This window comes from Electrophorus electricus, chromosome 2 (genome assembly GCF_013358815.1).
Source record: "Electrophorus electricus isolate fEleEle1 chromosome 2, fEleEle1.pri, whole genome shotgun sequence".
Lineage (NCBI taxonomy): Eukaryota > Metazoa > Chordata > Actinopteri > Gymnotiformes > Gymnotidae > Electrophorus > Electrophorus electricus.
Window position 1 is genome coordinate 29,276,765 of NC_049536.1, and position 15,457 is coordinate 29,292,221.

A 15,457-nucleotide genomic window follows, 5' to 3' on the forward strand; every position below is an offset into this window, starting at 1 on the left:
CATTTATTATCACCATCAAAATATGGAGTGTAAGATTATGCAAAAAAAGAGATAATTTCTTCTTTGGATTGTGAAGTCAAACTTCCCAAATGATTTAAAACATTTGTATCATAAGCATAGAAATGATAATGACTGCATGTTTTATAATGTGACTTAATGGAAGCATGTTTAAATATAATTAAACTGGGCCCAACACAGAACTTTGTGGAACACCATTAAGTATATCATATTGCTCAGCTAGACTAACAAAATACTTTCTACCTTTAAATATATGTGTCAAACGTCTTTAGAAAAGTTCCAGAAAGTCCAACCATTTCATGGGCACTCATAAGAATTTCTTGAGCTTCTGTATCAAATGCTGTATTTGCATCTAAAAGTACAACGATAGAAACATTATTTTAATCAGAATTTTATCAGTTAGGCTAACCCCAGGCTAGGGTCCCACTGAGGGGCCCAGACACTACGGTGGGTCTGGATTCAATTACTCTCTACTATTACCACATGATCTGTTACTCACTACCACACATAATGGTTTTAAAATACCCTTACAGGTTGACTTTAAGTTAATGTTGCTTATATATGCATCAGACTTTTTCTTGGTTTGTCTGCTATTTAATCAAAATGGTTCTTAAATCTTTTTCTTCACAGTCCAAAAGGAGAAGGGCTACTCCAGTCTGCAGGACGAGGCAGTGAAGATGTTTAACTCTCTACAGGAGATGGAGGCAGTGTCAGACCCAGTGCCCATTATCCAGGGCATCCTGCAAACATGTCAGGATCTACGGCCACTCAGAGATGAGGTCTATTGTCAGCTGATCAAGCAGACCAATCATGTCCCTCAGCCTGACAGCCCTGCTAACCGAGCCCACTGGCACCTACTCACCTGTATGAGTTGCACCTTCCTGCCCAGCCGCGGGATCCTGCGCTACCTGAGGTTTCACCTGAAGAGGTACTGTAGTGCTCCTCCCACCACCCAGGCTCCTCCCACAACCTGGGCTCCTCCCACTGCCGATTCCCAGATTTCTTCCTCCAGCCGTATGATATATGTGTTAAACCCTTTATTCACTTCTGCTTCCCAGAATCAGGGAGCTGTGTCCTGGCACAGAGATTGAGCTGTTTGCTGTGTTTACTGGGGAATCACTGAAGAAGACGAAGGCACGGGAGTTTGTGCCGTCTCAGGAGGAGATCGTAGCTCTGCGGAGCAGGCAGGAAATGACGACAACAGTCTACTGCCACGGAGGAGGTTCCTGCAAAATCTCCATCAGCTCTCACACCACAGCAGGAGAGGCGAGTTCACACACTTTCTAGGTTCAAAAGAACGTTAAACCTGATGTTGTAGTTACTGTAGTGAGTCTGATGGAATGTGTTAATTGTTTGTAAATATATAACATTTCTGTTTACACATTCTGTTACCAAAGTGGCTTACACAGTACAACTATTAGAAAACAATCTGGACCTGTTTCAGTTATGTATCAGTGATTGTTCTTTATATATATGTGTGTGTGTGTGTGTGTGTGTGTGTGTGTGTGTGTGTGTGTGTGTGTGTGTGTGTGTGTGTGTGTGTGTGTGTGTGCAGGTTGTGGAGAAGCTGATTCGTGGCTTGGCTATGGAAGACAGCAGGAACATGTTTGCTTTGTTTGAGCACAGTAACACTCTGGCCCGTGCTGTGGAGAGCCGAGTGATTGTGGCTGATGTGTTGGCCAAGTTTGAACGGTCAGTGAGCAACACCCACAGGCTGCTTGCACCCACACAGTCCACCCCACTGTACACACTTGCACACTTGTCATCTCTTAACACTGTACATGAGGGTCATATAAGATGTGTGACATAAAGCATGTTATATTAGTAAAGATCAAACATGCATGTTCATCTAGAATAATGTGTATATTGTGTGTGTGTGTGTGTGTGTTTTCTCCAGACTGGCAGCCACAGAGGCAGAAGAGGAGGGCCAGTGGAGACTTTATTTTAAGCTCTACTGTTTCCTGGATGTGGAGAGCATGCCCAAAGAAGGAGTGGAGTTTGTCTTCATGTTTGAACAGGTAATGCATCTCTCTTAAAGGCACAGTATCATATTTATTTCTGTTTTGTTGTTAAAGGCACAGTGCAGTTTTTCTGTTGACTGCATGTCTGCTCCTATTCTGCAGGCTCATGAGAGTTTGATCAGTGGCCATTTCCCAGCGCATGAGGACACACTACAGCGATTGGCTGCATTGCGTTTGCAGTATCTCTATGGCAATGTGGCACGAGTGAGCTGGAGCCTAGAACAAGTATATCCCATGGGCCACCTGCGCAGACGCATCCTGCACTTCACCCGAGCAGGAGGAGCAGCAGCGCCACCACTGGACAAACGCAGGAGCAGCTTCCTGGAGGGCACTCTGCGCAGGGGCCTGAAGGGATCGCTGAGGAAACAGCGCAGCCTGCAGGAGGAACAGATGTTGGACATGTGGGTGAAGGAGGAAACAGCAGGCACCAGAGCCAGCATCATGGAGAAATGGAATCATCTGCAGGGAATCAGCCAGCACCAGGCTATGCTCAAATACATGAGCATCATCACAGAGTGGCCCGGATATGGATCAACGCTGTTCGATGTGGAGGTGAGCTGAACCAGCTGTGTGTCCTCAACAGCGCCTAATCAGCATTGTCTAATTAGGGCAGTGGTGTCTCAGTGGTTAAGATACTAGACTAGTAATCAGAAGGTTGCCAGTTCAAGTCCCACCACTGCCAAGTTGCCATTGTTGGGCTGCTGAGCAAGATGCTTAAGCCTCAATTACCCAGTTAGTTGTATTCAGTCATAATTGTAAGTCTTTGGATGATGTGATGATAGTACACTCCTCTACCAGAAATGCATAAATAAAACATTTTGAGATGTACAGCTATAGACTATGGCTTGTGTTAATAGTCCTCCATCTCACCATTGATGAGTTTCTGACTCTGCATTTCTGTTGGCTGTGCTGGTTTTGGTGGCCAACCACTCTTAACCCAGCTAACATACGCTCAGCAGAAAAACTGCAAACCTGCACGTCAGCATATATATATATATATATATATATATATATATATATATATATATATATATATATATATATATATATATATATATAATAGGTGTACCTAATATAGTGGTGAATGTTGGTGTGACATTGATATTTTTGATAAAGTGAGTGGTGATTGTACATGCCGGGTATGAACACTGAGAACTGCAGATAGAAAAGCAGAACATTTGATCAACCTGAAGGGTTTAGCAGCCATTTGTGTGTCTGCAGTCTAAGGAGGGCGGGTTCCCTCGTGAGCTGTGGCTTGGCGTTAGTGCAGAGAACGTGTCTGTCTACAAGAGAGGAGAAGCCAAGCCCCTGGAGACCTTCCCCTATGAGCACATTGTCTTCTTCGGCGCTCCACTACCCAGCACCTACAAGATCACGGTGGATGGGCGGGACATGTTCTTCGAGACCCCACAGGTATGAGATAACATGACACAATACTGTGTGATTACTCACACAACATAACACTTCTGTTGAACACGAATGAACGGGGAAAACACTAGTGTGAATCTCACATGTCCATTTGTTAAAGAGTGTTCCTGTCTGTCTGAGGCTCTGTACAGTGTTGTAATTTCTGTAACTGGTGCAGGTTGGAGAGATCACCAAAATCGTGAAGGCCTACATCAACATGATTGTGAAGAAGCGCTGCAGTGTCCGTTCTGTCTCCAGTCACGGAAGGAGCTGGACCAGCTAATGGCCAGTGGCCAGTCATATTGCAGGCACAACTTCCTTGTTTTGGACCCAGAACAAGGAAGAAGGATGCAGAGATGTGCTGGGTTGATGGACACGGGATGCCTCTTCCTGCCTACTCCTGCTGCAAAACACACGAGCAGCTCCCCTTCGCAGTGATGCTACCATCACTACTGACCAAATGTTACCATCGCTACTGACCAAGTACACCTCTATGTCCCATGGGCGTGCCACTGCAGACAGCCCAGTTCAGTAGTGTGGAGACTGATGACGATGAGCAGTGGGAAAAGGTGTAATCTGTAACACACTCGGGGATGTTTCTGATGGAGGATTAGTGTACACACTGTGTTTGTGTACTGCACACAGACTTCCCACACACAAAGGAAGTTGTCTTTTTAAAACACATTTAATCTTGCTATGCATTTTAACTCAACAAGGGATATTCTGTCATTATGCCACTTAGCTGACATTCCACTTTATTCTGTCATTAGAATCTTTAGAGTTTTTTGTTCTCAGACTGTGTTCACCATTTATGAAGAGCCGATGTCCTGACTTCTGACCTAACTGGCCTTACTCCTTCCTGGATAACCACGCTCCGAGCACTGCAGTGCCTGTTTTTACATCAGGTTTTGTCAAGCAGGCTGCACTGCAGCTGACAGAATAAGATTGTCTCAGTGAATTATTTGTGAAATTAAGTGGTGGTTTAAATGGTGGTGTCTTCTGAAAACATATAAGATCAGATTCATATTGCATTATGAACTGTCAGCACAGTTTAAACTGACTTGTAATGCAATTCTAAACTTTTCTAATGATCACATGACATCATGCCTGGTACCTGTGTTATCAGATGGCCTGAGCATGAGTTGGGGGGGTAGTTGTGGGAGGGTGGGGTATTTATTCTTTTGTTGGTTTAATGTAAGTGGCCTACTGTATGCATCCCTAACCAGCAATGTTGCAGAGGTACAACCATGTATGAAAGGGTAATGAATAGAAGATGCGGTGTTGGTGAGACAAACATCACGTGATCTTCCTCTGATAAACGTCACGTGCTCGTCCTCTGATAGACATCACGTGCTCTTTCTCTGATGGATATTATGTGCTCTTCCAGTGATGAACATCACGTGCTCTTCCTCTGATGAACGTCATGTGCTCTTCCAGTGATGAACCGGCCTGGCTGCAGGCAGCTGGCCAGAATGTCCTCACCTACATTTAGCAAAATATTTAATCTTTGGAAGAAAATTTAAAAAAAAAGATTTTTTTTTGTAACTGGACTTACAAAATACTTTAATAAATTATTACATTTCATTAATTGTGTACTTTGGGTATTTTGTTTTCTGTTCATGTTCTTCAATTGAATCGTGTTTGATGATGGCATGGAAACAGGTCAGAGGGGGTTACATTTAATCCCATATCAGTTAAAGCAGATGAGGTCTATTCAACTCTACACTATCAACAGTATTTGTAGTTCATGAAAAAAAAAACATAAAAAGACTTTCTGAAAGCATAAATGTGGGAGAGATACACACACTTGTTTTAACACAACATAAACACTTTTTATTGATCCCTGATTAGAGTGCTACAATACAAAGGACTCACTAGAGTGCAGACATATTAAACACACATAATTTCCCTTAAAGACACTCGTACAAACACTTTACATATAGTGCCTGAGTCTACCAGGGTGGAAACTGCAAGACAGAACACAGTATATGGTAAGGTAATATGTGAAGCAGTACATCTGTAAACTACTACTGTGAAAATCAGTACTCATAAATAACTTACGTGCCACACATACTGAAGGGATTATGCTTCTACAGAGAGTCTGCTCGGGTCTTTAATATAGTGTTGTATATTCAATCACAAAGTAACATTTTCTTGTAACTTGATGTTCTTCTGGAACTAACTTTAATGTAAGAAACCATTTTGTATGCATCCTAGTTCTGTGGTCAAGTGGCTGAAAGTTTTAAATCAGGTTTTAAATGTAGCTTTTGATTATGTTTTTGTCTGGGACGGTCCGCCATGTGCTTGTTTGGTCTTTGTGTTGCCACATCGCCCTTGCCCTGGTTACTTGCTTCATTAGTATATGTATTTAAACCCTCATGTTTTCTCTAATGTTTGTCTGTCATTGTTCTCACTGTGTCCTGAATCTGGTCTGTATTATTTGTGCTTTGCGCCTGCCTTTGTGTTTCTTCATGTTGCGTTGACTGTTTACCATTTGTAGTTTGGGTTTGTGGTTCGTATTTGATGTCCTTGTTGAATAAACGTCTTTTGTGTAGTTGGCTCGCGTCAGCATCGCTTGTGCTCAATGTCAACATCCCCAGCGTCACATCAGGCTTTTGTGCTGCCCAACCACATGTACAAAAATTGTTCTACAGTCAGGGTTATGTCCTTAATCCAGGCATGTACAGTCAGGGTTATGTCCTTAATCCAGGCATGTACAGTCAGGGTTATGTCCTTAATCCAGGCATGTACAGTTAGGAATAGGATCTGTACAATTTGTGTCATGTGACAGACTTTATCATGCTGACACATATAGGAACGCCACACTTAGACTCAACATAGCCCACACTGCACAGAGCTGCCCAGAACATAAAACTAAAAATAAACTGCATATTTTCCTGCATGTTTGTTTTATTCTGCAATTAGATACTTAGGATAGTACAAGTTGTTCATTTTAATACTAATACCCTTATACTTCTGCTATGAAAGTAAACCTTTAGTTTTTCATTTGGCTACAATCAAGCCTATTTCCACATGTGCTTCTGTGGAACTCCTGGAATTTAAATTAAGATATTTCTGTGCAGTAGTCTTAGGCTAGGTATGAACGTTATGTTTAACGCTATCATGGCAGTGTGTTCTAGACATCACAACGCAAAGCAGATAACTTTTAAAATCAATATTTATTGTAGCGTTGATTTCAACGCGTTATATTACATGCAAATAAACAGTTTATTTACATGTAAACAACCTAATTTTACTGTATCTCTATAAATGAAGGTACAAATCCTCAGTTTTAGATCGAAGTTTTAATACTTTTTAAAGCGTGAATTAGTAATGTCGAACAGTATCCTAACCTGTAGACTACATTAACCGGTTCACTTCAAATATACGTTTTATCTTGTTATTTAGATATTTGGATATTTTAAGTAAAGTTGCTAAGGAAGTTTAGTTGCTAAGGAAGTTGGGTGGTTACTCACAGGTCCTATCCTACAAATCAGTGCGATCTGTAATTGCAATAATCCAGTCACGCAAATGAACTACAGCTAGCGAACCTTAGCTAATATTTGCAGTTTCTGTTTACGCATTTTTTATTATTTAGTAAAATGCTTAAAGTCCGAGGTTACATTGTTTCTGTTCTGCTTATTACTTTTCGATGCAAGAACGTTTTCTCACAGACAACAGCCGTACCGACGAGTAAGACTTTATTTTTGTCACTCTAGCTAGCTAGCAAACGTTAGCCAGCGACCAATATGTCTGAAATTAACTCCCTCTTTATTTTTATTGTTATTTATTTGGCCAGTTAATTTACTTAGTTAGCTAGCTACCTAGCTAACCAGGAGCTGCGGTATAACGTTTAGGTTAGCTAGCTGCTAACCTAACCTAGCTAATTGAACTAATCTTAAAATAGGTTAATGTATCAGGGTCATTTATAAAACAGCGAGTCAAAATCAGATAGCTAACGCCAACAATTTATCAACAGCCTTTTAGGTTGCATTTTAGTGTGCGTTAGCAAAGTATCAGATAACACAACACCACAAAAGTTTTAAACATTTGTTAAAGCGCACCGTTGAATAGCATAGCTAATCTACTCATATGACTGGCTAATTATTTTAACTAACGCTGCGTTAACATGGCATATCTTAGCTAGCAGCTCACACAAATTATTAAAAATTAATGGTTTATTTTAATAATGAGTTACACTGTATACTATTATCTTGAGTGTTTTTATCTTGTTATAATATTTATTTACGTTCAACCTCAGCCATGAGACAATCATGAGGTTGTAGTCATTTTAGTCATGTGACGACTTTGCTGCTGGCTATAGTTTTTCTGTTCTTTAATTTATTTTTATTTTTGTACTAATGCGTTTTATTATTATTAAATATAGATATTATTAAGAAATAGGAGAAATTGTATTACTTGCCTTCCAGTATAATATAAACAGGACTTATCCCCATTTAAAAAAAACAAATCAGGTTGATTATACACTACAGTGTGATTATACACTATTGGGTATAACACAATTTCTATCTCTATTTACGCTACAGGTTGTTCTGCCAAGTCCAGTACAAGCTGTGAAGAATGCCTTTCCAATGTTTCTGTAGGTTTTTCAATTTGTTGTCAACCTTCAAGACTAGCTTTGGACAGAACCTCTTTTTTTTTTCCCTAATAAAGTCCAGTTTGTTTGTGTGTGTGTGCGTGTGTGCGCCTGATTAATATTTTGCAGTGTTTATGGTGCATTACCAGTCAGAAGTGCATCAACTATCCAGTGCGGACTGTCTTTCCTCCACGCAGTGTGTGCCCCCTCAGTGATGCTCGGTGGGGGAAGTGTTGGGGTGCGGTACCAAAAACAGCCTGTTACCACACACTCCTCGCAGTAGATGAACAGCCCGTTACCACACACTCCTCGCAGTAGACGAACAGCCCGTTACCACACACTCCTCGCAGTAGACGAACAGCCCGTTACCACACACTCCTCGCAGTAGACGAACAGCCCGTTACCACACATTCCTCGCTGTAGACGAACAGCCCGTTACCACACACTCCTCGCAGTAGACGAACAGCCCATTACCACACATTCCTCGCAGTAGACGAACAGCCCGTTATCACACACTCCTCGCAGTAGAGGAACAGCCCTTTATCACACACTCCTCACAGTATGGTCCTGTACATTCCTTACAGTGAAAAGGTTGACTGCATTCTCCAGAGCTGTGTGTATCCACACCAGCAGTAACTGACAATATGCTATAGACTACTACTGGCTCAACCAGTGGTGTTTATGTATTTGTATTTTGGGGGCCAAAATGGAGAGAAATTTCATGGTGCTTTAAAAATGTAGTGTTTTTTTTTTTAAGGGTAAAGGTGGTTCTCTGTACATTTAGTGAACTTCCAGGCTCTCATCATTGCTCTGTCTGTGATTGCTGGAGTAATCATCACTGCAGCTCTCATCTGCTGCTTCTGCTGCTGCAAGTGTGAAAACATTGGGTGAGTTTTAAACTGCTTATATTCAGTTCTTACAGATAACATAAATGGAGTTGTAATAATCTCATAATGAAGCAGAACCAGCTTTGATGAGAGTATCAGGGACACTGAGGATATGGAGGATGTTCAGGTGGTGTTGAGAGGGTGTGGCAGACTAACACCTATCTTTGTGTCTTGCTGATTTTGAAGGTCAAAAAGAACTGACGAGAGGCTGGAGAGACAAGCTGACCTGAGACGAGTTCAGCAAGAGGAGAGGTAAACCATTTGCATAAATCAGCAATTCCTTTTTGTGTGTTCTGTTTGCTAAAGACATATGCAATGATGAGAGCAGCTCAGATTCAAACCAAGCAGCTCTGTAATATGATCAGAATCGCTTGCTAATGAGCTGTCCTGGCTGTCACTGCAGTTATTTAGTTGTGCAGGTCCTCTTTATTACTACTTAAAACAGTTGTTTTGTAGGAATTGAATCATTGATCTAATTATTTTCCCTTACATGCTGTTAGGAAAGCCCAGATGAGATCAAGACATGATGAAATTCGTAAGAAATATGGTATGTTGTTTTTTTTTTTAACAAAAAAAATACTTAAACAACGTGTAGTTTTACTAAATGTGTTTGTAGCTTGTTCTTCTTTTGTATGTGGTGCTGGGATGCTCCCATCACTCATGTCCAGTAAAGAGGCCTACACTGAGCATGGGTAGTCATTTTGTAATTGGCCACTAGCATCCAGACAAGCGTAGGGCACGAAGGCAGGATATAAGAAAGTTTTCTTATATGACTCATTTTGCACTTTGTCAAGAGTCAGAAACCTGCTTTCGGATGTTTGTTCCTTTGCTTTAGGTTTGACAAAGGATAATCCTTACTCCAGATTCGAGAACACCTAAGCAAACCCCTGCCAGTGTTCAGCACTCCCGTGGAAACTGATTCTCTGCACTGATGTTTGTTTCTCTTCTCTTGTCTTAGAATTTACATGTTCGCATTTTGATTTCTTGCCTCATACATTTGTGTAGCTTATACCAAAGTGCAACTATATATCTGAATCTTGCTATTGAGCCTTAACCTTTTGTACTGTAAAGCGTTGTGAAGCATTTCTGTATGATGGTGAGTGTCTTAACCTTCAGACAGCAGGTTAATACTGAATTCTCTCACCAGCTTATTGCTGCATTAAGGACCTCTGTTCAAAATGTAGAAACAGGACGCTTCAGACAGGTCCTTTATCAGCTGTGTGAGCAAAGTGCTTCTGAAATGGTAGGAGGAACAAAGCCAATTATGTGTTTACAAGCTCCAAATTTGCAAAATATATATTTTTTAAAAAAGATTTTTTTTTTACAATTGTAGCTTACATGCAGTATATAAGTCCTTGTTTAGCCGGAGTTTTTGCTCGCGAGCTGACTGACCGTTGCCATGTGCGCATATGTGTAGTAGGTTTCTGTGTACCAGCTGTAAACATGCGTTGATGGTTATCAGTGAAGACCACTTTGCTGTCTGTGAATCCTTCCAATAATCATAGCGTTGTATGAATGGCTTCGTTGCACATTTAATTCTATCTAGTTGGCTTGTAACGTGGGATGTTTGTGATGCTCGTGAACACGTTACTGGTAATGAGACTTACGGCAATGATTATTAATCTAGGTAGTATTTTCCATTTTGTCCACTCTGAAAATATAGCTAGCTCCATTTTTTTTCTTATAGTTTGCATGACCGAGAAAACCACATTGCAAATTTAAAAACGCGCAGCAAATCCGCAAATAACCATAAACATTTACCTGACGCTTTTATCCGAAGCAACGTACAATTATGACTGAGTATAACTTACCCTAACCACTGTGCTACATTTTATAAACCTGCAAATTCAGATAACCCAAAAAACAGCAAACCCCCTACATCTTACAAACAACCTGTGCATTCAGGACGATATCGCTGTCATTCTGTTGCAGCACCTACAGTTTTAAAAGATTTTTGGCATATGTGTAGCAGTCTGAAATGGGTTTTGTACTGAATCTCTTGTCCAGTAATCCCCCATCCAGTGACGAGTCCACAGTTTGATGTTCAGACTTTTATTGTATGAGTAGTATAAAACTGAAAATGCTAATTTTATAAAGTAATGCTTAGATAAAATCATAAGTAAATATATTTTCTAGCAAATAATAGTACTCACAGGAAATGCCTTCTGATTACTAAACACAGACTAATTGATTTTGAGGGATCCAGTCCGATGTGCTCTCAGGACGGCTTCCTACATCAGGACTTCTTACTGTTTTACTTTGCGGCCAGCAGGGGTCAGTAAGATACAAACAAAATGACCAATTGGCCGAGGACAGGTTTGCTGGTGTAAAATGTTTTGTAAATTTGCCAAACATGGAACCAACAGGAATATTTATATATTATAAATATATATTTCAATACAGAAAAATATCCAAATCTTCCTAGGTAATGTTGACATGTAATCTCAACTTGCTCAAGCAATATAGGATTGTATTGAATTGTTTATATCAATTTACCAACAATTTTAAAGATTGTTAATAGTCAACATCTGGGATCATTTGTAACGTTTGTACTCTGCTTTTGGCTAAATTGTTCAGGAACGGTCGGTGCTGAAAAGAAAATTTACACCATCATTTGTAGGAGAGATGTGCAGGATTCGTGCATACAAAAATAATTAATCTTGCTGAAATAACTTCCAAATATTTACCAATACCCAAAAGGTGTTAGAGTACTACAAAAGCGTTAGGAAACTTCATCACATCCATTTCTGTGAACGAGCTGGCTCTCACAGGCGCGCACATTCCCGCAGTCCCGCGATAAGACACGTGATTTTACACTGACCAATCAAATGACCGAACTGTGTGTGCGCGTGCTTAGCCAGCGCGGGGAGACGCCGGAGTCGGTGAACGGCGCAGTTGAGTTTTATTAATTCTTCAGTTTTTAAGAACGGAAAATTGGAGCAAAATGTCTGAAGACAAGCCAAAGGTAAATATACGCCTGGTCGTTAAAACTGATCAATGGTGCAGAGGTGCTTGGTTTCATGGGTGCAGGCACAAAGTTAATGAGTAACGTTAGATTCCGCAGATGAGGGGGTTGAAGAAAACAAAGGTTGGATTTGCGGCATTTCTGCAAACAGCCGATATGTTCTGCACAATGTGGCCTTTCAGTCCTCCGTCTAACCGGACAGCTAAACTGTTACCTGTGCCAAGAGAATGGAGCGACTATTACGAACTATAAACTCTAATTTTACGATCAATTTGTTGGTATAATATTGACGCTATTCGTTTACACAGATTTGCGCCAAAGATAGCTAGAGGGCTATGCTAGCTGTCTCATTTATTTGAGTCATTTTGCTAAGCTAACGCTAGCAGGTTAGCCAGCCGGTCGGCTGGTGTTCAAATTAGAGCATTAATTAGCACAGTAGTTACGTGAATGGCTAACGAAATGGGCTATTATATATTAATTATCTAACCTAGCTAGATAAGCTGCTATCACAACGCTGTCATACATTGCGCGAGCTTGGTTGAAATGTCGCAAAGTGACTTTTATCGTATGTTTGCACGCTCTTAAAATAGCTGGTTAGCTGGCTACATTAAAGTAATGTGTGTGTTTATAATAAACAGATTTCCCAGGATCTCACACAGTCTCAGTTTTTTGTTGCAGGACAGTCTGGAATAAGTTAGGTGGTTAGTTAGCTTGCAAACATGGATACATTTCTAACCTACCTGTCGCAAAGCAGACTGACGCACATGACGCCGCGGAGGGAGCAGTTAGTAGAAAGTTTTTCCTCAGCTTATTTTTAGGTAGCTAACATTATAAACACGAAGAAATATTTCTCGCTTCGATACACAATGTTTAATGGAACTTGACCCGGTACCGTGTGAATTTCAGGAAGGAGTGAAGACTGAAAATGATCACATTAACTTGAAGGTAGCAGGTCAAGACGGCTCTGTGGTCCAGTTTAAAATTAAAAGGCACACCCCATTAAGCAAACTTATGAAGGCATACTGTGAAAGACAGGTAAGTCCACCTGCCTTGTTCCATTGTGTAGGAATCAAAGTGTATGTAAAGCTGTGTGTGTGTATACAAATGTCTTCCTTAACCTGTGGTATCATCCTTAGCTTTGATTTATAACTAAATAAATGTCTCCTTTAATTTGCTTGTTTTGCAGGGATTGTCAATTAGACAAATCAGATTCAGGTTTGATGGACAGCCCATCAATGAGACAGACACACCCGCACAGGTTTGTCCTCTGTCACATTTGTCCTTGATGGTACTATTGTAATGAAAGTTGGTGCGAAGCTGTTAAATGTCATTTTTTATTAGTATAGTGCCTAAAACAAATTAAAACGATGAAATATTTTTGAATTCCTAGCTTGAAATGGAAGATGAAGACACTATTGATGTATTCCAGCAGCAGACGGGAGGAGCCGTCTGTTGAACTCCTCCAGAGCAGAATACAGGAGTCTGCGACCGCTTCATGCCAATTCCACAGCAGTTCAGGGGCAGAACTGATACTGTATCTGGAAAACTGGTCTATTTAAGTAATGTCTCTCTCTATCGCCATTTGTTTTTCTTCCTTTTTTTTTTTTTTTTCTTTCTTTTTTTTTTCTTCTTTTTTTTTTAAGGCTTTTGGTTTTACCAGTTTTTCTGAATTGAAGATGTCAGTGTTGTGGTTATTTTGTCCTTTTAGTGTCTTAATGCCTCTTCTGTACTTAGTTTTTTATTATGCATTTTCTTTTCTGCACAAGTTGTGGTGTAAACAGAGTAGTTTATGTAAGACGACATTCAGCCTGTTTCAGAGGGCGTCGTTATTCCATATTTCCTTAGTGGAAGTCACTGCACCTCTGTTCCCCTGTTCTGTGGACTCTGGAGTCTTTGGGAACAGGGTGCCACTTGTCCTGATCTTTTGCAGGTCAAAGAAATTAGGTTGTAGATCTGGATTTGTATGTGTTATTTGTAATTTTGTCATGTTATTGTGCAAGTAATTTTGAAATAGTGTTTAAAAGCCTCTGGCTCAGAATTAGAGATTAAATGTTTCCCAGTTTTCTTGGCAGATATGCATGTCCTCTCCAGGGGCACTCGCCATTTTAATCTTTCACTTTTTAACTCTATTTCTTGTTTTTCGTAATGAGATTCAAGGATATAAACATTGTCCTTTTTAAAGATGTAACATTTGCATTATTACTCAGTGTTTCTGCTTCTTTTAAAGTGACTCAATTTGAATGATCTGTAAAGTGCATGATATCATGGAGACTGGTAGACAAGTACGCCCACGTCTCACACTGATTTGTATATTATGGGTTGTCCTTTCATACTGTATACAATAAATATAGTTTGGTACTCTATCTATCGTGATATGATTTTTATATATATATATATATATATATATATATATATATATATATATATATATATATATATATATATATATAAAGTGTGAATCCTCTGTCGTTAACTGGCAGTAAAGTTCATTGCAACCTGATACATTCATTAGTTAAAATCTAGTCAGCAGTTTTGAGAAGTGTAGGCTCTAGAAAGGTGCAGGGCTGTACACTAGATGGTGCAGTTGTAAAGCTGCTGTCTTCACGTCAAAGTGAGGTTGATGTTGACTTTTGGTCTGCACATGCAAATGTCACATGGGAGGCCCATCACGTACGAGTCTGGGCAGGCTGTACAGTGGAGGCTCATGGGAAATTACGCGCCTGTCAGCACATAAGCAAATATAGGACATAAACAGTTTTAACAAGTATGGTGGTTTGGCTAAATATGTTTTTAATCTTTAATTTTTATAATAAAAAGGCTCAATTTGAAATTGTTTTTTTTTTATTGCTAAATTTTAATGTTGCTATTTTTCTATGTAGTATTTTTGTGGACAATTTTGTACTTTAACAGCAAAGCTTTATTATAGTGTTGCTATACATCCCTCACCCACTACATCCTCCTCTCCACAACCTCCCCAACACCTCATCCACTACACCCTCTTCTCCACACCCTACTCTCTTTGCCTCACCCTCTTCCTCTTTGTGTTTAAAATAACAAGTGAGATGTCTGTATCATACCTCTGTATCACACTAACGCCACATCCCCTAATCTTAACCTAAACCTCGCTCTAACTGTGCTGCTCCCCTGGCCATAATGACGACTGTCATTATGTTAATGGTGGGGAAGCCCCACTGCTTAGGTGTGGATCAGACACAGAAAATAAGTGACTCTGGCTGGGTAACAGATATGAAACCCCTCCTTTAAAGTGTTGTTGCAGTGATGATTTTCTGTGTGGTGCCAATAGAGTTTACAAATAGTTTATGATAAGCTGATTGGTTTTAGCTCCCAGGTTTGTGTGTATTTATGTATGTGTGTATATATATATATATATATATATATATATATATATATATATATATGCATGCACATAATGAGCTGTATTTAACTGTCGTAGTATGTAAGTGCAATATTACAGCAAAATGTCTAGAGAAAAAATTAATCACAGTAGGTATCTACTGTGAAAGTGTACAGTGATGAGTAGGGAAATTAGGTTGTGTAAGTT

The 15,457-nt window shown here is 40.0% G+C and overlaps 3 protein-coding genes across 4 annotated transcripts in view; all 3 read left to right on the forward strand.

Moving 5' to 3' along the window:
- myo10l3 (myosin X, like 3) overlaps nt 1-4,212 on the forward strand; it is a 48,615-nt gene extending 44,403 nt beyond the window's left edge. The window contains exons 34-40 of the mRNA XM_035521814.1: nt 649-946; nt 1,077-1,284; nt 1,574-1,710; nt 1,916-2,036; nt 2,142-2,591; nt 3,261-3,452; nt 3,625-4,212. Coding sequence (XP_035377707.1) covers nt 649-946; nt 1,077-1,284; nt 1,574-1,710; nt 1,916-2,036; nt 2,142-2,591; nt 3,261-3,452; nt 3,625-3,729 — 1,511 coding nt within the window. The 3' untranslated portion in view covers nt 3,730-4,212. The remainder of the gene's footprint in view (nt 1-648; nt 947-1,076; nt 1,285-1,573; nt 1,711-1,915; nt 2,037-2,141; nt 2,592-3,260; nt 3,453-3,624) is intronic.
- Nucleotides 4,213-6,923: 2,711 nt separating this feature from the next.
- On the forward strand, nt 6,924-10,448 carry pttg1ipb (PTTG1 interacting protein b). Its single transcript, XM_027005719.2, has 7 exons — nt 6,924-7,139; nt 7,994-8,046; nt 8,173-8,281; nt 8,828-8,930; nt 9,117-9,182; nt 9,431-9,477; nt 9,766-10,448. Exons 1-7 carry the CDS (start codon nt 7,049-7,051, stop codon nt 9,807-9,809), a joined length of 513 nt encoding a protein of 170 aa, XP_026861520.2. The 5' UTR covers nt 6,924-7,048; the 3' UTR covers nt 9,810-10,448.
- Nucleotides 10,449-11,775: 1,327 nt separating this feature from the next.
- On the forward strand, nt 11,776-14,258 carry sumo3b (small ubiquitin like modifier 3b). 2 transcript variants are annotated; one of them, XM_027005720.2, is made up of 4 exons: nt 11,776-11,895; nt 12,802-12,930; nt 13,082-13,153; nt 13,286-14,258. In XM_027005720.2, exons 1-4 carry the CDS (start codon nt 11,875-11,877, stop codon nt 13,349-13,351), a joined length of 288 nt encoding a protein of 95 aa, XP_026861521.1. In that variant the 5' UTR covers nt 11,776-11,874; the 3' UTR covers nt 13,352-14,258. The 2 variants fall into 2 exon arrangements, with proteins under 2 accessions (XP_026861521.1, XP_026861522.1); XM_027005721.2 differs by having other exon boundaries at nt 13,328-14,258.
- The last annotated feature ends 1,199 nt before the right edge of the window (nt 14,259-15,457 follow it).